At 56.7% G+C, this 22,890-nt stretch overlaps 2 protein-coding genes across 3 annotated transcripts; one reads left to right on the top strand and one right to left on the bottom strand.

The window, feature by feature from the left end:
- Positions 1–106: 106 nt before the first annotated feature.
- On the bottom strand, positions 107–18,670 carry ZMAT5 (zinc finger matrin-type 5). Of its 2 annotated transcripts, XM_036353985.1 has the most exons (6): positions 18,531–18,669; positions 10,172–10,324; positions 6,510–6,572; positions 5,075–5,155; positions 4,043–4,154; positions 107–520 (listed from the first exon to the last, which is right to left on the bottom strand). In XM_036353985.1, the coding sequence occupies exons 2-6, from the start codon at positions 10,296–10,298 to the stop codon at positions 391–393; spliced, it is 513 nt and encodes a 170-aa protein (XP_036209878.1). In that variant the 5' UTR covers positions 10,299–10,324; positions 18,531–18,669; the 3' UTR covers positions 107–390. The 2 variants fall into 2 exon arrangements, with proteins under 2 accessions (XP_036209878.1, XP_036209876.1); XM_036353983.1 differs by lacking the exons at positions 107–520; positions 4,043–4,154; positions 5,075–5,155 and adding an exon at positions 5,434–6,258 and having other exon boundaries at positions 18,531–18,670.
- Positions 18,671–18,929: 259 nt separating this feature from the next.
- LOC118678367 (cytochrome b-c1 complex subunit 9) lies at positions 18,930–21,033 on the top strand. Its single transcript, XM_036353986.1, has 2 exons — positions 18,930–19,124; positions 20,946–21,033. Exons 1-2 carry the CDS (start codon positions 18,975–18,977, stop codon positions 20,982–20,984), a joined length of 189 nt encoding a protein of 62 aa, XP_036209879.1. The 5' UTR covers positions 18,930–18,974; the 3' UTR covers positions 20,985–21,033.
- Positions 21,034–22,890: the final 1,857 nt, after the last annotated feature.

Raw genomic sequence — 22,890 nt, 5'->3', positions numbered from 1 at the left:
GCGGCCAGCGCGGTCGCCCTGGAGAAGGCCTCCTGTCACTCCAATCTGACCAGAGGCCAGAGCACGGAGCCGAGGGCACCGGGCAAGGGGGAAGCGTAGCCATATCGCCGTAGTGACACTTTCTTTATAAACATCCAGCAGGAAGTTTCCTCACCCGTCTTGGTGAGACGTCCCGTGAGGGAGGGAGGGTGGCGCTGACTGGCCAGGGCCAGGGCTGCACCTGGTGGGGGCGCTCCTGCGCCTCAGCCGGGCCAGGCCAGGCCAAGCTAAGGGCTTCAGAGGCTCCGAGGGGCACAGCAGGAGGGAACCCCAGCGTCCCCAGCAGGAGCCCTTATTTTTACTGTGACTGCAGTGGGAGCGGACCCGGAGGGGGCCAGGGTGGGTGAGGGACTAGCCCCACTGGACGCGGGGCTGCAGGGGCCACCCCCCCGGTGGGGGTGCCCGCAGAGATGGCGGCAGCTCCTGGACTGGTGGCCAGCCGACTGGGTACTGGAAGACGATGGCTCTGATGGGCTCAGCCCTAGAGAGGAGGAGAAGGCAGAGGATTAGAGTGGGGCACAGCCAGGCAGGCCCAGGCTGGGGCATTGCCCTGCTCACCCTCCTGCCGCCTGGCTGTGCGGGAGGGTAGACCTTTCTGGAAAGCGGAGCCTCAGAAACATGCAGGCCCCTTGAGCCAGGAACCTCACCTCCAGGAATGAGCCCAGCGCAGAGCGGGGTATGGGCAGGGACTGAGGGGCTGGAAAGAACCTGTGTCCACCTGCGGGGACTGGTGGTCTATATATGCACGTCCACGGCAGCAAAGCCGCGCAGCCTGTGTAATGAAGGCGGACCTCTATGCACTGATGAGGCAGGGATCCTGACGTAGGTGTGAGTAATAGACAAAGCAGCTTATAAAATAATGTATATAGCATGATACTATTTTTGTTTAAAGATATACAACCTATATAAATGCATAAGAAACCCGGAAAACAACCAAATGGTGGCAGTGGTTCTATCGGAGTGGTGCGATTACGGGTGTTTTGTGTTTTCTGACTTTTTCATACTTTTTAAGAAAAGTTTTACAGGCACGCAAGCCTTTGAAACCCCCCCACCCCCCCCAAATTGTATAACTTAAAAAAAAAAGTCATTTCTCAAGCTATTCCCTCTCCTACCCCTGGAGCCATGTCTGGGGAACCTGGGGCCTGTGTGAACGGCCGCCGTGGTGCCCAGTTGGGGCCCCCTATCCTGAGGACGGAGGTGCAGAGGCAGCTCCCCCACCAACTGTCCCACGTTCCAGTCCCTCTGGGCATGACCCCCACTCAGGCTGCCGCTCCAGGGAGCACTGAGGCTCCAGGGAGCACTGAGGCTCCAGGGAGCACTGAGGCCGGCCGCCTGTGAGCACTGTGGCTCCAGGGAGCACTGAGGCCGGCCGCCTGGAGCGGTCTGGAGAGGACTCGGGCCTCGGGTGGAGCTGGGGGACTTGGGGCAGGAGGCCCAGCAGTTTGCCTCGCGTACCCACCCCCAGCCCCTCTGGGTGCCTGACCAGCTGAACAGAGCCCATCTGAGGACTGTGGGCGGCCCAGGCGCGGCTCTGGGGCCTCTGGCTGCGAGAGGGCGAGAGTACGGGAATCCCTGCTCGGCGGCTTGCTGCTTGTGGGGAAGCGCAGAAAGCAGCTCCCAGCATGACTTAGGGCTCTGGGGAGATTCATAAACTCCCCAGCGGCAGAGAAGGGTGGGGTTGGGGAGGCTCCACGGTTGCTGGCAGGGACAGCCCCAGCTGCCAGCCAAGCCAGGGCTCCCGGCAGGGTTGGGGTGACCCCCATTCTCCGCAGAGAGGGTGTGATCCCGGGAACCCCTCCCCATGAGCCTCAGCCCCTTTTTCTAGGAGGGACGGGTAACTGGGCAGCTGGGACTCAGCCCCTGCACGTCCTGAGGTCTCCACCAGGAGCCCCTGGAGTGGGCCCCCGGCCCCGCCAGGGCAGACGGGGACCCTGAGCTGCACAGCGGCCTGTCTGTCCCGTGCACAAGGACAGGAGCAGCCCTCATGTCGCTCAGCCCTGGTCTCCGTCAGAAGGAGAGTTCAGGAGGTACGTGGGCTGCAGCTGCAGCGCCAGCCGGGAGCGGGGTGCAAAGGGGGGATTAGAAGGGATAAAGGCACAATCTGAAGAGCCAACACCAGAGGGCAGGGACCAGCACTGGCCTCGCTGGGGGATTAGTCCGCTTGGCTGAGGCCAGCCCCCCCCCCCACCGCTGCTCTGGGCGGGTCCCTCAGGGTCAGGAACCTGGCACAACGCCCCAGCTGCGCCCCCCTCCCCCCGCCCCCAGCCTCCATCCCCCCTTTACAGGACAGGCTCCCCTGGAGGCTCTGCTCAGCAGGGAAAGGGCCCCTGAGTCTGGGTGGCCCCAGGGGAGGAAACAGACACCCAGGGAGGCAGGGGGGTCACCAGACCAGTGCCCACAGTGGCCTGCAGCACTAACACAGGAACCAGTCCTCCAGGCCGGGGACCCTGCTCCCCAAATGCTCTCATTTGTCCACATGTCATCCAGTGCCAGGCCCACATGACAACACTGCAAGCTCAGGGCCGTGAGGGGAGGCCTGGGGCTGGAAGAGGGGAGGTCTTAGCTGAGCCCGAGGATGCGTCCGACTCTGCAGGCGTGGCGGGGTGGGAGCAGCTACAGGCCGAGGAAAACAGCGGGCGCAGGTGCCCCTCAGTCAGAAACACCCACCACAGCGAAGGCGCTGCCAAGCGTCCAGTGGTACTGACATGGAGGCCAGATGGCAGAGGTGAGAAGGTGGCCCCAGGGGCCGGGGAGGGGGCAGGGAAGTTCCACCTGAGGTGGAGGGAGCCCAGGAGGGTTTAAGCAAGGCCAGGCCAGTGTGTGGTTTAGAAGCTTCTGGGCTGTTGTGTGGACAAGCTGGAGGAGCAGAGGGGAGGCAGGAGGCCAGGAGGGGCCGGAGACAGGAGCGACTGGTGTTTGAAGGTCACAGAGAGCCTGCTTCCAGGGCTGCCTCGAGGGGAGGAGAGTGGGGAACAGAGCAAGGCCGCTGACAAGGGAGGGGGCCGGCTCCAGTCCACCTCCCGCCTCCCTGGGGGGCAGAGCCCAACGCTCTGGGCCCAGGATTCAGGTGTCATTTTTCACAAGAGCAGCCTGCAGGCGAGGGCAGCAAGGGCACAGACAAGAACAAATGTTCCTCTCCCTCCTAACGGCCCTTGTTTCCCAAGGCTGGACAGGCCTGTGCTGCCCGGAGAGTAATCCATTCTGGCTCCGAGCCCGCAGGAGGCAGGTGGACGGCAGGTGGACACAGAGAAAAAGTGGTTGCCGGGAAAGCAGGTCCCCAGGGAGGGGCTGGGGGAGAGAGGTTCACGTCCTCTAGTGTCTAGGGGTCCCCAGTTGTAGGTTCTATTCCAGAAACAGCAGGGAGGTGAGCAGCAGGGGAGGGAATGTGACTTAGGGAGCACCGCGCTGGGCGCCCAGGCAGCTGGCTAGCCCCCAAGGAGAAGTGTGGGCGGAGCGGGAGAGCAGAGCTCTCTGGGGGGCCCCCAACCGGCTGAAGAAGCCTGAGGTGCAGAACATAAATCCCTGGACCAGGAGGAAGGGATGGCCCCAACATCTGCGTCATTTCTGTGCTGTATCTTTTCAAGGTGGGAGGGACAAAAACTTGGCGCAGATGTAAAACAAAGGTGAAAAGCAATGGAAGTCAGTTGTAAAATAGCCTAACGAACTCTCTAGATGGGAACACTGAGAAGGCAAGAAGCCTGACCTACCCCCTCTGGCGGTGCCGGGGGGAAGGCCTCGTCCCCTAGACTGCCCAGCCAGGCGTCCTAGGCCCAGGCCAGGCCGCTGTCCCATGAAGCCACTCCACAGAGATAACTGGGTCTGAGGCATGGAGGTCCAGGGCGGGGAGCCCTCGGGGAGCTCTGCCGGGGGAGCAGGAGTCCCTGTCCGGTGCCGAGGCCTGGGCACTTCATGGAGATGGCCCAGCTTCAGGCCAGGGCGGGCTGGCCGGGGTCTTGCCCCCGGAGGGGAGGGCACGGGAAGAGGGCACGCAGGGGGCCTGTACCTGCTGCTTGGGGCCGAGCTCAGCCGCTTGGCTCTCTTCTCCAGCCAGTCCTCCAGATGGCCCTCGGGGAGGTCAGTGATGTCCAGAGGCCACTCCCTGGCCCGCCGCTCCTCTGTGGGAATGGGGAGACAGAGGTGAGGGAGGGCAGGTTCACCCCCACCTGAATCCCAGCCTCCCACAACAGCCGGAGCCTTCCTGGGAGAGCGCGAGCAGGGAGCCAGGAGCAGCCGTGGGCCTGTCCCCACCGCACCGCCCCCTCCCAGGCCCGCCCCGCTGGGCCTCACTCTGCTTCCCCATCGAATGGAGACAGAGCACTGCCTGCCCCCCAAGCCTTGTGGAGCTGGACAAGGGACAACGCCTGCAGGGAGCCTGGGCCTCAGGAGGAGCCCACCCCTGGGGGCAGGTGCTGTGGGACGCAGCGCAGGGCAGAGCGGGTGGGTCTCGGCTCTGTCAGTGCCCGGTCTCTGACCCTGGGCAGGAGAAGCCTCAGCTTCCCCGACTGCTCTTCTCATAAAATGTCCTCTAAACACCTTTGCTCACTGAGTGAAGACCGAGCAATGGGTGGAGTTCAAACAGGCTGGGTGTGAGATGGGTCAGAGTCATGGGCGGTTTGGGATGAGCCGGGGGCGGAGGAAAATAGCCACCCTGTGGACCAGCGCTTCCTCTGGGCCAGGCCTGGCCAGCACTGCGCGTGTGTCGGCTCCCTCCATCTCGAAAGCGGCCACGTTCGACAGGCCAAGACACTGCCTCTGAGATTAAGCCGTGCGCCAAGGGCACCAGGGGTGTAGCAGAGCCAGAGGGGGTGCGCCTCTGCTCCCGGCCCCCTCCCCTCTCCCATCGCTGTCTCCACTAGGTGTCTTCAGGTTTGGAGACAGTTTGACACCCACCCCATCGCCCAGCAGCCCTCAGCCAACACCACATGGTGACCGTAAGAGGCGGGGAGGTGAGGAGGGACAGGCAGCTCCCCCAGCCCCAGCTCTTGCACTCTCCCTGCAGCAGCCCTCCCCGTCCCTGGTCCCGACCAAAACGCACCCTCCACCTGGATACTCAGCTCCTGCAGGTCTCGCTCAGACATGTGGGAAAATCTGCAGTTGGGGCCGAAGTCACACTGGCCTGCAAGGGGGAGACAGTTACTCGCTGCTCCGGCAGGGAGGGCTCCGCTGGGGGCTGAGGGTCACTGGAGGTTTAGGGGCAAGACTTTAGGGCCTCAAGAGCAGCAACCCCACCCCTGAAGAAAAACTTAACTCTCTGGCCCCGCCCTCACAGCAGCCAGAGCAACCTGTCTGCTCCATCTTCCTGCTCATGACCCTGCCCGGCTGGGGGTCAAACCCACTGACAACGCCCACATTTAGGATGCGCAGCCTCTGCAGGCGTGGCTCTTGTCACCACTCGGAACTTGTGACCCCGCCTCAGGAACTACACGTGGGTCCCCGAAAAGGTCATGCTTCCTCTGCACTCTTGGCCGTGCCCCCCCACCCCCCGGGGGCCGGTCCGCTCACTGGGCTTGGTGAGCAGCTCCCAGAAAGGCCTGAATGGCTGTAATTTGCACCATGAAAGGAGGTACACCGTCCAGGGTGGCTTTCTGAACCTCAACCGAGAAGACCAAAATGTGTCTCAAAATAACAGAAGATTGGAGGTGTCCTAAGCCAGCGCCACCTCCCAGTGAATAGGCCCTCCACGGGGAGTCCTGGGGGAGCCCCCTGACCTGCAGGCCTGGGGCCCGTGCTGGGGACAGCGCCATCTCCTGACCTCGCTTCCCTGGGTCAACAGCAGCTCCTCTCCCAGGGCTGCGCCTTTACACCATGTCAGTCATCTGTCAATCATCGTGGCTTTCATCTCTGCCTCGGCCGCTAGGAAGCTCAGGGCCAAGCCCTTAGAGTGCAGGCCCTCATGGCCGGCGTGGAGGAGACGAATGCTCCCGGCTTTGGCCTCTTTTTCTTCCCTTATTTCCATCTGCCTTGGCTCCTCACTGACTGAGGTCTTTATCTCTAAACCACATGCCTCCTTCCTGGCTGGATACTGAGCAGTCACATCAACACCTAGCGCCCTCCGCTCTACTTCCGCACCTTCTGGGCACTGCCAGACCTGCTGCCCCTCCAGCCTGCCTGCCGGGAGTGGGCTGGGCTCCCAGGCTAACTTCATCCGCCAGGCTAGCACCCCCATCGGCGTCTCCAGGGTTCCTTGCCATCTCGCAGCGGTTGCTGGTTCCAGCCGAGCTGATAAAATCACATTCTAGGTCTGAAGAACTGAGGACAAGCCCCTGGAAGTCCTAAGGCACGACCCCGGGGAGGACCCCAACGGATGAGTCAGCTGAGGCTCCAAGGCCACCAAGGGGGTTCAGGATGGTGGCCAGGGTGGGGCAGAGGCTCTGCAGGGGTCTGAGCAGGCCAGGCTGGCAGGCTGGTCCCTGGGGAGGGACAAGGGCAGGGAGGGGCGGGCAGAAGCGGAGCTGAGTGGGACACCTCACCTGTCAGCAGAAACTTCCTGCAGGGCCGCTTGTTCTGTTCATCCAGCAAGATGGCAGCTGCATCTGTGAGGAGAGAGGGGCTGGGCTCCGACCTGCGCTGCACGCAGGTTCTCCCTGAGGTCCGGAAGGGAAGTGCTCCCCATCCATAAAGGGGCAGCCACAGACGGGGATGCTGGGCAGAGGGGTCTGAGCTTCGGGCGACCTCAACCCCTCCCACCCCGCCCAGACCCCGCCAAAGGCAAGCTTTGAGGCCAGAGGCTCTGAGCTCTGCACAGAATCACCCAGGGAGTGGTGGGTGGTTGTGTTCTTGTTTGTTTTTTAAAAGCTGGTACCACAAGGTCTTTCTGCCCTGTCTCTGCAACCTCTTAGAAATCTATAATTATTTCAAAATAGAAAGCTAAAAACAATTCCCAGTGCCCAGGAAGCTCACCAGGAAACAGGACCCAGGCACCACTCCACGGGCAACACGGCAGAACACTCTCCCCGTGCCCTCCGCACGCCAGCTTCGGGCTCTCAGCGCCAGACCGTCCCCAGCCTTGACAGGGCTTGGCAACAATCTTTCTGGATACAAACCTCAACCCTGGTTTCTGCCGATTTTTCCACCTTTACTTTCATCGTATATTTAGGGGGTAAATGTTGTGTGCTTTTTGGTCGTCAATGAATCAGTCAAAATCCATGAGTAAGACACGTGAGCAAGGTGCCCTGACTCAGAGGCCCTGGTGTCACCCTGGAGGAGGGAGGGGCCAGGCCTGGGCTGGGCACCTTCCCATTCATTCACTGCCTTTTCTAAAGGCCACTGAGGTACTGGCACACCAGCGGCTTCGGAGTCCAGATGTACATGACCACAGGCCAGGTGTTTAACCTCTCCGGGCCTCCGTTTCCCCATCTATAAGGGGTGTGTGTGTGGGGGGGGGGGGGGGTTCTCACCGGGTCAGGCTGCTGTGGAAGCAGATAATGGATGGACAGCACCTGGCAGAGGAGGCAGGTGGCCCCTCTACTTGATGGCACATGGAACTGCTGGGAAAGTGGGGTAGGGAGTGGCCTCAGCATCATGTTCCCCAGGTGACGCCGGCGTGCAGCCAAGTCTGAGACCCTCTGTACTGGATGCGCAAGAAATGGGAGCAGTTCTGATTTCGTTTCCTCCTCACAAACCCACTGCATAGTACTAACACCCCCATTTTGCAGAAGGGAAAGCTGAGGTTCAGACAGGAGAAAGGTTAACATGGTCAGGAAGTGGCAGTGCAGGTTTGAACCCTGGCGTGTGGGTCTAAAGTCCCCACCTTTTCCCTTGTGGTGCTGGGTGAGTACCTGGCTCTGATGGGGGCTCCTCCCTTCCCCGGGGCAATGAGGAGCTGGGGGAAGGGTGGGCCGCAGGGGCCAGGAGATGGTTATGGGAGGACCCACTCCAGGGTGCCCTGGGGGAGTGTGGGTTGGATCAGCAGGGTGGGGAGGGGTCCATCTTTCAGGACTGGGCTTGTCAGATCAGTCCAGCCAGCTGATGCCACATACCCTCCCAGGGGGGTGGGCTGGTGGAGGGCAGAGGACATTGCCCAGGCCCCGCCAGCAGAGGGGGGTGGGTAGGACAGCTGAGGGTGGCAGGATGACGAGCCTACACAAGGGACTCTGCCCAGCACCTGACTGGTGGTTCTCAACCCCAGCCACACGACAGACTCATCGGGCAGCTATTCAAGTGCACGGATGCCCAAGCCCGTCGTCAAGCTGTGCTTCCCTTCTGGATGGGGAGAGCGTGAGAACTGTTCAAAGCTCCCTTACGACGCTGACTGCACCCAGCGCTGAGAACGCCGGACCGGGCCCTGCACACGGAGGCCCACGCTCCTCCGCCTGGCGTTCAAGGCTCCTCGTGACCTGACCCCGTTGGTCCTTCTCGCTTCATCTCCCAACATTAACACCTGCCCCGACGCCCCGTGTCTGTTTGCTCGTTCATTTAGACATTCATCCGACAAACATTGACTGAGCACGCCCTGTGTGCCAGGCTCCGTGCCAGGATGGGGATTTAGTGGAGAACAAGGCAGACCTGGTCCTTCCTTCCAGTCCAGCAGCCACACTAATCCACGCGGATATAAACAGGGTAAACAGCATGAGGCCAAAGGACCTGCCCTGGAGGGGTGTTGTGGAGGGAGGACACCCTGGAGGACTCTGCCTGTGCTGAGATGGGGACCAGGCCGAGGGAGGAAGGGCATGTCTGCAGGGGGTACAGTAACTGTAGTGGCCAGTGTGGCTAGAGCTCAGAGGGAGTGCTCAGCTGAGTCTGGGACTAGGAGCAAACATCAGGGTGATCTTGAGGCCCAGTTCCATGCCAGGTCACAGCCCCCAGGATTTGGGAGTGAGGGCGTCTCTGCCTGACACCAGGGTCGAAGGCCTCCCAGGCACCCCCACTCCCAGACCCCGGCCACAGTCATGCCTGGCCTGCTGAGCAGCCTGGCCACGTGCCCTCATCCGAGCCTGTGAGGCTTCTCGTCTGAAATGGGGAGAGTCAGGGAGAGCTTTCAAAATGCCATGCCCAAGCCCCGCCCCAAACCTGCCTCTGGGGGTGGGTCGGTGGGTCAGGGGGCCAGCGTTGTTTAATTTCACGGTCTCTAGGTGATCCTCGCTCCAGGGGCTGAGAGCCCGCTGCTTTAGAGAATGACTAAGTAAAGCAAATGAAGACACCTGGCATGCAGCAGGCACTCAATAAATGCTCACCCCCTTCTTGTGAATTCTGAGTCACAGATCGGGAACTCTGCTTCACCTTCTTCTTCCTTCTCAGCTGCTGGGACCCAGCTCCTTCCTTCCAGGCTCTGGGCCCTGTCCCTGAATCCTGCTCCCCAGGTCCCACTGAGCACCGGATCTGCCTTGGCTCATTTCGGGAGCTCTTGGACCCTTCACCCCACTGCCCAGCTCCCTCTCCACTTGACCAGGCTCCTGCTGAACCCCTCTGGCCCCTCCCTCACTGCTGCTCAGTGTGTATGTCCAACGACACCGAGCAGAGCAGCTCCTGCAGTGAGTGCCTGGGGTGCCAGGCCGGTGCTAGGTGCTGACAGCCTCAGCCCATTCACCCGTCACAGCTGCTCTGAGCAGCCCCTCCCAGAGGAAGCTTGGTTATTCAGCCACCCATCGGCCCGGCATTCAGCGCCGTTCATTGCACTCCGTTGCTTACACAGCAGCCAGTTATCAGTGTCAAATGCAGCTCTGGGCACACCGGCTGCTGCCTAAAGCCCCTCAAAGACCGCTCTCTGCCCTTGGGACAACCCAGCCCCCTGACTGTGGCTTCCAGCCCTGCGTGGTGGTCCTCGCCCTGCCCCCAGCTCTACCCCTACCAGTCTCCTCTCCGGCCGGGTCCCTCTCCTGCTCGGAGAGCGCCCGCTTCTGCACGCCCTCTGCCCGGAGCGGTGTGGCTGGCCTTGCCCTGTCTCTCAGCTACTGGCTCCCACATCACCTCCTGGGAGAGGCCCTCCTCCCGACCGCAGCAGCCCCAGAGCCTGGCCAGGCATCTGAGAACAGCCCCCAGTCAAGCTCGCTGGGGAAAGGCGCTCACGCTGTCTGACCTTCGGAGGCCCCTCTGCGCTGGGGCCACTGGCCCACGGGGCTTCCTTGTCTGATGATACGAAAGAGCGAAGAGCGAAGGGCCCCAGCAGCCTGGCGGCCGAGCCGGCGGCACCCACCTCGGAACATGTCGTACCAGGCCTTCTTGGCCTTGAGGTGCTGCAGCCCGTTCAGGTGCTTCTTGCGGTTGTGGAGGTTGTCCTGGAAGGAGCGGTCGCAGTAGTCACAGAAGTAACGCTTCCCCATGGCCCCGCGCCCGCGGCTGCCCCTGCCTGGGGAGCACAGAGCATGTCAGAGCGGGGAGGGGACGCCACACCCCGAAGCCCACGCACACCACCGGACGGAGCGCTCCCTGCGGGCCGGGCCTGGGCTGTGTAGGGAGCCTTTCCGTGCACCCACCGCCTCATTTAAAACTCACAACAGCCCGTGAGGGGCTGCGCGGGCCTCATCCCAGGGGGTCCTTTAACCATTCTGCTGCCCAGCCTCCACCCGGGGCCAGTTAAAGCAGACCAGCGTGGGTGAGGCCTGGGCATCAGTACTTTTTAAATTTTCTGTATGTCGCCAGGGAACCACCACCTTACACCCCCCACACCTCTGATCTCTCGACTGGTCACTCCACGCCGACCACACAGGCCTCCGCTCTGCTCCTCACGCACGCCAGCCCCATGCCCACCTCCCGGCGTCTGCATGCTGTTCCCTCTGCCTGGATGCCCTCCCCGGGTACCTGCCAAGCTTGCTCACTCGACTCCTTCAATCTTCGCTCGAACACTACCTTCGCAGGAAGCAACCGTAACCACTTTACTTAAAATTGCAGAACCCTCCACCCTCCACTTAGCTTTCCCCATTTCCCGCCTCATTTGTATCCCCTGTGAAGTAACAGTTCCTGGTTCCGTTCACTATCTCTTCTCCCCGTAGGAAGGTAAATCCACGCAGGCAGGGATATTTTTGTTCTGTTTATCGCTGAAGCTCCAGCACCCAAAGTGGTGCGCGGTGCATAGCAGGCAACCAGATAGTTGTTGAATAAACAAATCAATTCCCATTTTCCTTAAGGGATGACCGAGATTCAGTAAGCCCAGGTCCCCTCAGCTCCAGCCACCCCGTGCCCTCTCTTCCGCACCAGCTCGATGCCCAGAGAAGCTAGAGGCCCAGGCAGAGGTGCCAACGGCTTCCCCAGGAGAGTGGCTCAGCTCTCCCGTGGCAGGTCCCCAGGCAGCCGCAGAGGGAAATGAGGACGGTTCAGGGTCTGAAGAGCCTCCAGCCGTGGTGACCACAGCTGCTATTCCTGACCCAGGAGATCTGCAGCCCCAGGCCAGGGGTGACTCTCTGACTCTCAGGGGGAGGGGGGTGACGCCAACCTTGTCTCCCAGTTTGGTGCCACAAGATCAGAGGAGGACCAAGTCCCCTGGGGCCATCAGACGGGACCTGCACAGGCTGAGTCCAGACCAGCCCCTCCCCCTTCAGGTCCTATATTCTGGCCCCTCGTTTCCCAGAGCAGGTTCCCGAGGCCCAGGGGACCAAGACTGGAGGCTTCCCCAAGGTCATGAGGCAACAGCTCAGGCCGGCAGCACAAGCTCGACTCCCAGGATCTGGCAAATAGATACGAAGCTGGGGCCTGACCACAGGGCAGACAGACGGGGAAATGCATCTTGAAAAGAGGAGGCTGGAGAAAGACTCGAAGACAAACAAGCCCCCTGGACAGGCCCGGCAGCCGTGCGGGCTGAGGGAGAAAGCGGGCCTGCGCAGGCGGGGACAGCAGCCATTAAGTCAAGGGCTCTAATGGGATTAGGAACAGACAGTCATTCCAAATGAAAACACATAAAACCTCTTTTCTCCAGTTACTGCTGAGAAACCACATCCCAGACACACGGACTTGATATATTAAATTTGGCAGCTCTAATACACCCGTCTTGCCAATAAACTTATAGGAGCTGGATTGAAATGGTAAGAGATGAACGCTTAACGGCCGGGAGCTAGCCCAAGCCATTCACGAAGCCTGAAGCGCCCAGAAGCTGCGGCTCTGGAGAGTAACCGGGACGAGGGGGACGAGGGGGACGGGGGGGGGGGGCAGGGGCGGGGGGGCGGGGGGGGGTGTCCCTCTGGGAGGCTGAGACGAAACGGTGGCTCTGCTGCGGACTCAGCTGGACAAAACCACACAGGGCACTGAGCCGCCAGCTGTGTGGCCTTGGGCAAGTCACTGCCCCGCTCTGGGCCTCTACTTTCACTGTGGGAATGAGGTGGTGGGTCTGATGGCCTCTTCGGGGAGTGATACACAGAGATTTGCTGCTCCCGATGAATTATTAACCACAAAAGAACGAGCAATACAAATGGCACTGGTAACGCCCAGCACTGAGCCAGTGCTCGGTCCATGTCACCCAGGACTTGGTTTACTGTGCACCTGCTGCACTGGCACCAGGTTAAAAGCTTTCTAAACGCATCACCTCAGGACACCCTGCGTGGTAGGACCTGTGACGCCTTTTCAGAAGAGGGCACAGCGGCTCCAAGAAGTGAATGGCGTAGCCAAGGTGACACCGCCAGCAAGCGCGGAGCTGGGCTCAGAACCCAGGCCCAATGGCCCTAGGGCCGCTCCCAATCACAAGTGTCTCCTCCCGACAAGCCCCACTGATGACAGCTTCCCTTTGTGAGTCACTCACTACACCCCTGCCAGGCCTCTTCTCAAGTCTGAATCTGGGGAAGAGACAGGATGGATAAGGAAGACAGCGAGAAGAGAGACCCTAAGACCCCGAAGGCCGGCCTCTCACTGCCACCACCAGCCTCCCCGAAGGACTGCTGCCTCCGGCAGAGCCCAGCTCTAGACTTAACCCGCTCCTGGCCACCCAGGGCACCTGCCTTCCGTCCTCTGGGCTCAAGGAAAAGATGACCAACTAGTGGGGACACGGGGGTAGAAGAAAGGATAACAGAGAAGGGGTGAGCTGGGGCGAGGGAAGAGCTTCAGACTGGACTCCTGCGTGCGAGGCCCCTGGCTCTCATTACTCATTTAACCCTAACAGAGACCCTCCCCATCAAGGTGGCCCTTCACAGATGATGACCCAGGTTCAGAAACACTCCCCATGTGCTCAAGGCCAAGGCTAGGGGAGACACTGAGAAAGGTCATTCCTCATCCGCCTGAGTACTGCTGGCGGGGAGCAGCGCAGGGAGCCCCATGCCCTGCGAAGCCATGTGACGAGGTCCCGCAGCCACACAGGCCAGAGCCAGCACCCACACGGGGGTCTGCCTGACCCCAGGACTCCTTTCCCTTCCCACTGCTCCGCTGCGAGGCTGTCACGGGGCAGACATTTGTGCTTCATTGATATTCTTGGTCCCTTCCATTGTGCACGCCTTGGGTACAGAGAGCTCTGGCACCAGGCTAAAATAAGCCAGCAGCTCGGCTGCGTCCAGGGGCCGGCACACACACTGTAATTACCCAGGACTTGGGCTCACCACATGCCGCCCTCAAGCTCACCTGTCATCCCTTCTAATTATGGCGCTGCCAGACCCCAGGTAAACAGCCAACCGCAGCCAGCGGACGGCTTCATTGCACACCCGCCAGGAGCATGGCAACGTCCCAGCACCACATATGCCTGCCGTCTGGAGTGGATGGCATCGGAACCGCCCTGTGGGGGTGGCCCACAGACTGCCCACCGAGGACCCAGCTCCAACAGGGATGCCAAGGAGACCCAGATGTCTTCCCTGAGAGGAGCCCCAATAGGTTAGGGGTCGCCCTCAGATGCCCCGGTGTTTTGTAGCAACCACAGGGCTTTCTCATCCTGACCGCATTCCATTCCACCCCTGGGAGTGAGGCGCAACCCTTCCTCCCGGCAGAATAAGGCAGTGGGGACCCCACCCACAGCAATTTCCCACGCAGCAGGTCTAGGGAGAGGGCCAGGATCTAGTGGGGGCTCCGGTGCAGAGTCCACGGACCCCCCTGGGAGAAATGATGGTCCTTTAAGGTAGCAGGTGACAGGCTGAAGAACAGAGGGAGGGACAGCCAGCCCAAAGTCACACTGATCACCCACGTCAACCCTCCTCTAATCATTCAACCCAGATGGGAATTCCACCCCTGCCACTTCCGGGCTGGGAAACTCTCAGCTAACTGCTTACCCGCTGAGCCTCACCTGGAAGAGGAAGGTAATAATACTATTTCATAAGATTACCATGAGGATTAAAGCATGGGCCCTAACCGGTTTGGCTCAGCGGATAGAGCGTCGGCCTGTGGACTCAAGGGTCCCAGGTTCGATTCCGGTCAAGGGCATGTACCTTGGTTGCGGGCACATCCCCAGTAGGGAGTGTGCAGGAGGCAACTGATCGATGTTTCTCTCTCATCGATGTTTCTAACTCTCTATCCCTCTCCCTTCCTCTCTGTAAAAAAATCAATAAAATATATTAAAAAAAAAGAAAAGAATGCGAGCTCAGTGTTAGCGCCACGCCTGACATGCTGATGGTGCTCAACACTCATCTGTGGATGTGGCAGCAGCCGTGGCTGCAGCGACACCACCTCCTCATGTGTGTGCTGTGTGATGTTGTTCGCTTCTAAGCTGTATCACGGTTTTGTGTGATAAGAGAATAGAGCAGAGGTGACAGGACGTCACTCACATGATCAAGTTATCAAAGGGCGCTGTGGCTTCCATCCTGTGTCTCCCCTCTAATCACTCGCTGTGGGGGAAGCTGGCTGCCATATTGTGGGGAGGTCCAAGTGGCAAGGAATCGAAACCTGTTGGCAGTCATGTGAGTAAGCTTGGAAGTGGACCCTCCAGCCCCAGTCAAGCCTTCGAATGAGTGCAGCCCTGGGCTTGATTGCAACCTTCTGGGACAGTCTGAGCCAGACCCACCCAGCTAAGCCACTCCCAAATTCCTGAGAAAATGTTTGTTGATGTTTCTCTCTCTCCCTCTTTCTTCCTCTTCCCCCTCCCTTCCACTCAAAAAAAAAAAAAAAAAAAAAAAACCAACAAAAAACCCAAAAACCACCACCAAAAAACAATGGGAAAAAACTCATTATCACAACAGAATATATAATACCACTATTATAAGGGAAAAAATCCTCCCACACTCATACATAGACTAAAGCAGACACAAAATATTTACTGTGGTAATGCCTGGATAATAGGATTATGCGCAGGATTTTTTTTCCCCCACTTTGTGTTTTTCTATTATTCTACATTTTGACATTTAGCCTGTATTGTTTTTAAATGTCCCCAAAAAATTCCCATAAAAAGTGGGAAATTCGTCAGGCAGGGATAAACCCTATTCCTTCTTCCTTAGGAAACACCACGGATGGTTCCAGTGACCTGGTTCGCCAGGATGAACCTGGAAAGGGATGCAAGGGAGACATTTCCCTCGGCCCCTGGCTGAAGGCTGATAGGTGCGCCCTGATTCTAAGCCGACCTGGCCCAGCGTAGGCGGCTGAACCTGAATCGGGCTACAGGGAGCCGCAGGCTGGAGACACGGTTTCTCATCAGACAGTTACAGGTCCCCGGAGGCCAGAGCTTCCAAATAGAAAAGGTAAAAATAGTCTGAAGGAGGCTCCTGCGCCAGATACCCAGGCTCAGAACGGCGTGTGCCTCCCCCTTCTTCCCCCTCCCCCCCCCCCAGTTTGGGCTTCAAGTCCATCTGACCCTCTGTTACCACCCAGTCGGGTCTCTCCTCCTCACACCTGGACCAGCCTCCCCAGTTTACCTGCCCTGGGCAGCATCAGGCCAGCCCTCTACCCGGCAGATCTGGAGGGGACCAAAAGCCTGCGGTTTAACTCTAGCGAGTCTGCTAGGAGGCATCCGCTAAGGAACAAAAGCCCAGGGGAACAGCTGTGCTCACCGGCCTCCAGTCCCTGCATCCAAAGGCCTCTGCTGGGAACAGCGCCCCTGGGGAGGCAGGGCACCTGATTCGTGTCCCAGTCACCAATCGGTCCGCTTGCTGAAGGGGTAACCCCGACCTGACTGGCATTCACTTCCACGAATAAAACTGTTTCCCCTCCTGGCTAGGTGTCATGTCACACTCCAGGAAAATTTAGAATTGCAAAGAGAGAGAGTAGAATAAATCAAACTGCTTGTACAGGGCAGGGTAAAGCAGATCCACAGTTGTCCGTATGGAAAATAATACAATAATTAATAAAAAACAATACAAGGAAAAACTCTGTGTTTCACATCCTCACAACTGTAAACCGACCTTCACCCCACCCGTACTTATGTTCCTGTCCTGAATTTAGTAATCGTCAGTGGACACTTGGTATTTGAAAGTATCAGGAACATTTGAAAAGAATTTGACATGCTGCGTAGATGACAGATAAGCAATGTGATTCCAATTTAAAATATCAAAGTTAAAGTATATAGCTAGGTAATTAATAAAATATATGTCAGTAATTGGCATTAGACTTGTGACTTTAAGTGGAGAGGTTAGCAATGGTTGGAAAAACTGGCTACATATTAGGATCTCCTGGGGTGCTATAACGATACTAAAGGTGCCCCCCCATATCCTAATTTTATGTCAGAGATGTATTTTACTAACTCCCCAGACTGAGAACCAGTGACAAGAGAATCTGTCTATGAAAAGCACTGAACTGTTTACAAGAACTTAAAATTCACTGTTTACAGGTTTAATTTATTAGATGTTTTAGTAACTGTTTAAGTATTCTGGGGAAATTATGCTTGTTAGGTTATGTATGTGAAATACTTAAAAAGAAAATCAAATATATTACACTTATAAGTGGAATTAAATATGCAAGGGAATGCAATTAGGCTGTTCATAGGGTTGAATGTTTAAAGGGATTTAGTGTGTTCAACATTACTCAAAGGAAAAGGTAAGGTCATTTTTCTTGTTTTTCTAGGTTTATGTATAGAATAATAATTTCTACGTTGAATTTGATGGCTTGCAGAAAATTAGGTTTTAAAAAATTGTTGCTCCAAAGAGAATTAACTAAAGAGGTAAAAAATAAAACCAAATAAAACAAGCCACAACCTAACTGTGTCTTCCCCACCCATTCCACCTAAAATAATTCCTCCTCTGAACTTCCCATCGGCCAGATTTGTCGTTAGCAACACATAAGTATTCTTTCCCCAGAAGCATCAAGCGGCCTATCCCAAAGGGGTACTAGGATGCTTTGCAAATTGAAAATAACCACAGTGAGGATGTACAGTGTCTCACATTTCCCCTCCCAGGCCCCTACTCGGCATCACTGCCCGGTTTACAAGTCTGCTCTGGGCCTCGAATCCAGCCCCTGGTTTTCAATGCCACACCCCGATGTCAATGGCTTTTCTCTCTGGCCCAGACCCCTCCTCTGAACTCCAGAGCCAAATCCCCAGTTGCCTGTAGACATCTCAGCTGGATGTCTCAGGGGCAGCTCAAACTTAACCTGACCAAAACAGAGAGCAGCCAGAATGAGGCCATTAAAATGTAAATTAGAGCAGGTCACCACCCAGCCTAAAACCTTCCAGGGGCTTCCTGGTGCAACTAGAAAAACATAAGGCTCCTTCCCACAGGCTACAAGGCCTTATCTGAGCTGCCCCACGCCCGCCACTTCACAGCCCACTCTGCTCTGTCCCTCAGACGCCCCGACTGCAGCAGCTACAGGCCTCCCCAGCAACGTCTCCCTTATTTGAGTTCCTACTATTCGTTCAAGTCTCTGGCTAAGTGTCCCTCTGGCTACAATAGCCAACCTGTCTTCTGCTCTTCAAAGCATCGCTGGCTTGTCATTGCTGCTCCTCCCCACCCGCCCACCCGCACGCAGCAGAATGAGTGCTCGGCCCGGAGAAGGCGCTCGGAGAACCGTTGTTGCCCTGGTCGGCTGGCTCAGTTGGTTGGAGCGTGGTCCTGAGCACGAAAAGGCTGAGGGTTCGATCCCCAGTCAGGGCACATACTTAGGTGACTGATTCGATCCCCCCGGTCGGTACAGAAGGCAACCGATCGATTAGATGTTTCTCTCTCATCAGATGTGTCTCTCTCTTCCTCTTCCCCTCTCTTCTAAAAATCAATTAAAACACAAACACACACACACATCCTCCGGAGAGGATGAAAATACCTAAGTAAATAAATAATAAAATGAACGAATGAATGAACGAATAAATGAATGAATGAAATAGCTGTTGACGGCCCGAGCACCCCAAAGCCCCTGTTCTTTCTATTCCCAGGTAGGAATGATGGTGTCAGCCCTCCCGCCTTGCAGGCCAGGGTTCTCGGATGCGAAGCCCAGAGATGCGGGAAATGGGAAGAACCGCCCTTCTCCCTGGAGTCGGGCGGATGGGTTCAGCCCCCAGGACCGGACTTTTTGCCACGGGCTCCAATGTTAGCCCAGAACTTGAAACTGACCGAGGAATCAGGGACTACAGATGAGCCGGGGACCCAGACGCCCAGGCCCCTCGCTCTTCTACTTCCCACACCCGTTAAACGGAGCGGCCCGCCGGGAGGAGCGCGGGCTTGGAAAGAAGAGCCCAAGTCCTCCGGTGAGACACAGGAGACCAAAACGCAACCCTCGATGTCCCGCAAAGAAGGTACCTGGCTCGGCCCGGCCCGACGGCCCAGCGCTCCTCCTCCTCCGCCCTTGCGTTGCGAACTGCTTGCTGGGATTCGTAGTCCTTCCTTAGGTATCAGTTCTCCTTTCCCAGAAATCTTTGCGAATTAAAGCTGCAACACCATGAGGGTAGGTGGGGGGAGCGCGAGGGCTTCTGGGTGTTGTAGTTAGCAATATTCAATCAGCAAGAAATGATTGAGGAGTAAAATTGTGTAATAAATATTACCAAACAGTTTGCGCTGCTGTGATCTGAACCTTATGAGACTTTTGTCCCGCGTAAGCCATCGTTACCTCTGTGATTCAAAACGACGAGTACGGAGATTCAGAGGGGACTACATGTCCCATAAAGCACTGCACGTCGGAGGCCTTTGGAGAGCAAGGTCGGCCGCGGCGCAGGCGCGGTGTCGCGACTTCGGCGGTGGGGAAACATGGCGGCTCCGACGCTAAGTGGGAGGCTGTACTCCCTGCTCTTCCGCAGAACCTTCACCTTTGCCCTAACCATCGCCGTGGGTGCCCTGTTCCTCGAGCGTGCCTTGGATCAAGGCGCGGACGCGATCTACGAGCACATCAACCAGGGGGTGAGGGCCTAGGCCATCCATCCGTGACCTTGGGCCCACCTGAGCGTGTCAGTGGGAAGGGAAGTGGGACGGGGCGCAGTGCACCTTGACGAGGAAGAGGGGTGAACCCTGCGCGTCTTCTGTCTGCAGACTACCGTCTGCCCTTTCTGCCGGGGGTGAATCCTAAACCGTCAAACGAGGTCCATAGAGTCCACTTTGCAGGGCGTTTAAATATTGCGATCTCCCACTTTTCCACTTGCAGACCGAAGCCTAGGGAGAGCCAAGGACGTCCTAGGGCTGCAGCACCAGGAAGTCAGGGCTGGGACTGAACCCCCTGTCTCCGCGGAGGGTTTCAAGGGCAGATTGGAGCGGTGGACATGGCGAAAAGGACATCTGTCCCCGTAGACCTCGCGGCTGCCTTTTCCGATGGCGCCTTCGGTTCCCAGGGCTTCCCGCGCAAGCGGCGCGGCGTTCACTGTGGTTCCGAGTCCGGGCTGTGAAATCGGAGCCCTGCGTGGGAATACTGGGCCTCGGTTCTTTATAGCTGTGACGTTAAGTTGGGCAAGTTTCTTAGCATCTCTGAGCTTCACTTCTACCCGTGACATAGATCACAGTAACGACCTCGGATTTACTGTGAATATTATTCGAGATACAGGCAAGATGCCACCGTGCCTGCCAGGTGGTGCCACTCAGGAAAGAACATTTGTATACCCGGGTTGCGGGTTCGATCCCTGATCCCGGGTGGGGGTGCGTGGGGGAGGCAACCTACCAATGTTTCTCCCCCCCCCCCCTTCCTCTGTCTCTAAAAAAATAATAAAAACACGTCCTCAGATGAGGATTAAAAAAAGGAAGAAAATAACATCTACATTCCTCAGGAGAAATTGGAAGCATGAGGTGGGGAATCAGGCAGGCGCTGGGCTGGGTGCTGTGCAGACTTTATATCATTAAATCGTGGCTCATACTAGGAAACGTCTTGTGCAGATAGCCCTGTCCCACCATTCGTTCTGTTTGTAATGTAATTCGTTCTGTTCACGATCGCTGTGTTGCCTGTGGCCAGGGCAGCTTTCTGCCCGTATAAAGCTCCTACCGCAGTTCCATCTCCTGCAAGCAGCTCGCCGTTCCCCGTGTTTGGGAGAGACGTGGAAGTGTGTCGTCATGACTTCTGTATTTTTAGGAATGAGAGTCCAGCCAGTCCCTGACCCAGGAAGCACAGGTCTGAGGAAAGGAGAATGGCTCAGTGTGAAGTGTTTTGGGGACTCTATGCTTAGGGTCCCTAAGTCATACCTAGAGTTGAAGAAGTGAACCATCTTCCCGGCTCTGTTCCTTAGTAATTGCACTTTGGGGCAGATCCCTCAATCTCGGTTCCTCAACTTCCTATAAAAGTAATAACATCTTTTCCCACTTACTTCACATGGTGACTGAGAGCATCAAAGCTTTTTTTTTTTTTTTTTAATCCTCACCTGAGGATATGTTTTTATTGATTTTAGAGAGAGAGAGGAAGGGAGGGAGAGAAACATGGATGTGAAAGAAACATGGATCAGTTGCCTCCCTTCTGGGGATTGAACCTGCCACCTGTGCCCTGATGGGAACTGAACCCATGACCTTTCGGTGTACAAAAGGACGCTCCAACCCACTGAGCCACACCAGCCAGGGCTCAAAGCATTTTATAAACATTAGGAATGTGTGACAAGCCTGGTATTGCTTCCAATTTTCCCGCTGCAACTGTCAGGACGTGGTAAGACTTTCTCTCCAGCTTGTTTTAGGGACCAGGGCAGTGGGAGTATAATTGTAAAATGTGAGAGGGGAAACTTAAAGTTTGTGGCTTTTGTCTTTAAAATGCAGAAGCTGTGGAAACACATCAAGCACAAGTATGAGAACTAGTTCCTCGGAGACGCCCATCGAGGCCTTATGGACCAGGTGCACCCGCCAGCTGTTTGCCTGAAGCCAAGGCTTCAGCGTGAGAAGATGCTCACAGCACTGTCCACGGACCACGTTTAGCTGTTGTTACGAAATGGCTTCACCTGACAGACTCTTAACTTCTGCTGTGTTTGAAGTATGATTAGTCAGAGTCATCAGCAAATAAATGTAAGCTGTCCTTGAGACCTGCTTCCGGATTGGTGCTTTATTAACTCGGCCCGATCGTCACTGGTCAGTTCCTTGGGACCACTTCAGAGTCCTCTGCAAACATCTGAAGGGCAGTTTCCATTATTCTGGGTTTCCCATTAACTTCCAAAGAATTCTGGTTTTCAAAAACATGAGCTAGGGTTGGGGATGTGACCTGCAACTTTGTCTTCCAAACCGATAATTCCATTCTTAAATCGTGTAGAGGGGAGCTGACTGGCTTGGCCATGGGGAGGCGCTATGGCCTCAGCTGGGAAAAAAAACCCCTGGCCTGAGCACTGTGGGGCACCCCAGGCCCCAGAGTCTAGTCTCCATCCCGCCTTGAACTTGCTGTGTGTCCGGGCAAGCTGCCGTGCTTCTCTGGGCCATAACCCATCTGATGATTGAATTAGGCCAGAACTCGAAGCCTCCTGCTAGAGTTCTGCCTCTCTAAAGAGTTTGGTTTGTCCTGGTACTCACAGGTTTGAATCCTTACTCCACCCGTTCTAGTTGTGCAAGGGAAAATGCTTTTTTTATTTTTAATTTTTATTGATTTCAGAGAGGAAGGGAGAGGGAGAGACAGAAACATCAATATCAATGATGAAAGAGAATCATTGATGGGCTGCCTTCTGCATGCTCCACGTTGGGGATGGAGCCCGCAACCCAGGCATGTGTCCTGACCGGGAATCAAACTGTGACCTCCAGGTTCATAGGTCAACGCTCAACCACTCAGCTACGCCAGCTGGGCTGAATGGAATTTTGAATGGAAATTTCAGCCAAGTAAAGATCAAGGGGAAGAGCATTCCAAGAAAAGAGAACCGTAAGTGCAAAGCCCCTGAGGTCAGTGTGAGCTTGGTTTACCCACTGACCTGAAATGAGGGAGGAAGGGAGAGAGAGGGCCAGATACCGGGTGGCCTTGTCGGCCGTGCTAAAGGAGTTCAGATTTTATTCTAAGACAGGGAAGCCCTGGGGGAGTTTCTGATCAATAGCTTACATTTGTCAGCTTCTTAATATGAACCAGGCATTGTATTAAGTGCTTTGCAGTTTCCGTGTCACTTAACGTGAATGATGATCCAATAATCCATATTATTATTACCACTGAGTGGCTGGAGGGAAGTGTAAAGAGCACTGATTTTTAAGAATGGACAGTCCTGGGTGAATTCAAGCACCAGCGCTCCCTGGCTGTGTGAACTTGGGCAAGTTACTTCCCTGCTCTGAGCCAATTTCCTCATCTGTGAAATACCCTCTGTGAGATTGCACAATGGCAGCTACGATTCCTCTGATTTCTGGAGACATCATCTTAAAGGGGTGTCAAGAGGCGTAAGGATCACCGTGCAGTAAATCTTCCCCTGCTGGCTGCTTAATTAACCCAGCGGGGGCTACCCAGAAGCCCAGGTCCTGCAGGGCTGCCTGCCAAGGCGCGGAACTTCTCAGCTCTGGGTGGAGTCCAAATTGTCCTGGCAGCTCAAAACAAAAAGGAAAGCCCAGCCCTCGGAACATTCTAGGCTCGTCCCCGGTGGACACAAGGATGCTGCCTATCACAGGCTGGGATCCCTGGGAAATGGACTCTTCAGTGCACAGGAGCTTTATTAAGAAGTGCCCTGGGGGTCAGCGAAGGAAGGGAAGGAAACAGAACTGGCAGAGGGAGAAGGCAGATGCAGGCGCAGTCTCAGCGGAGGCCTCTGCT

This window comes from Myotis myotis, unplaced genomic scaffold, assembly GCF_014108235.1.
Source record: "Myotis myotis isolate mMyoMyo1 unplaced genomic scaffold, mMyoMyo1.p scaffold_m19_p_20, whole genome shotgun sequence".
NCBI lineage: Eukaryota > Metazoa > Chordata > Mammalia > Chiroptera > Vespertilionidae > Myotis > Myotis myotis.
This window is presented reverse-complemented; position numbering and strand designations above follow the sequence as displayed.

Bases quoted from the DNA above. Each gene is read 5' to 3' on its own strand.
- ZMAT5 (XM_036353983.1), bottom strand. From the start codon at position 10,298: ATGGGGAAGCGTTACTTCTGTGACTACTGCGACCGCTCCTTCCAGGAC. The intron at 6,573-10,171 runs GTGGGTGCCGCC...CTCTCCTCACAG, and splicing joins CTGGTACGACATGTTCCGAG to ATGCAGCTGCCATCTTGCTG. The intron at 6,259-6,509 runs GTGAGGTGTCCC...TGATTTTATCAG, and splicing joins CAGGAAGTTTCTGCTGACAG to CTCGGCTGGAACCAGCAACC.
- LOC118678367 (XM_036353986.1), top strand. From the start codon at position 18,975: ATGGCGGCTCCGACGCTAAGTGGGAGGCTGTACTCCCTGCTCTTCCGC. The intron at 19,125-20,945 runs GTGAGGGCCTAG...TTTAAAATGCAG, and splicing joins ACGAGCACATCAACCAGGGG to AAGCTGTGGAAACACATCAA.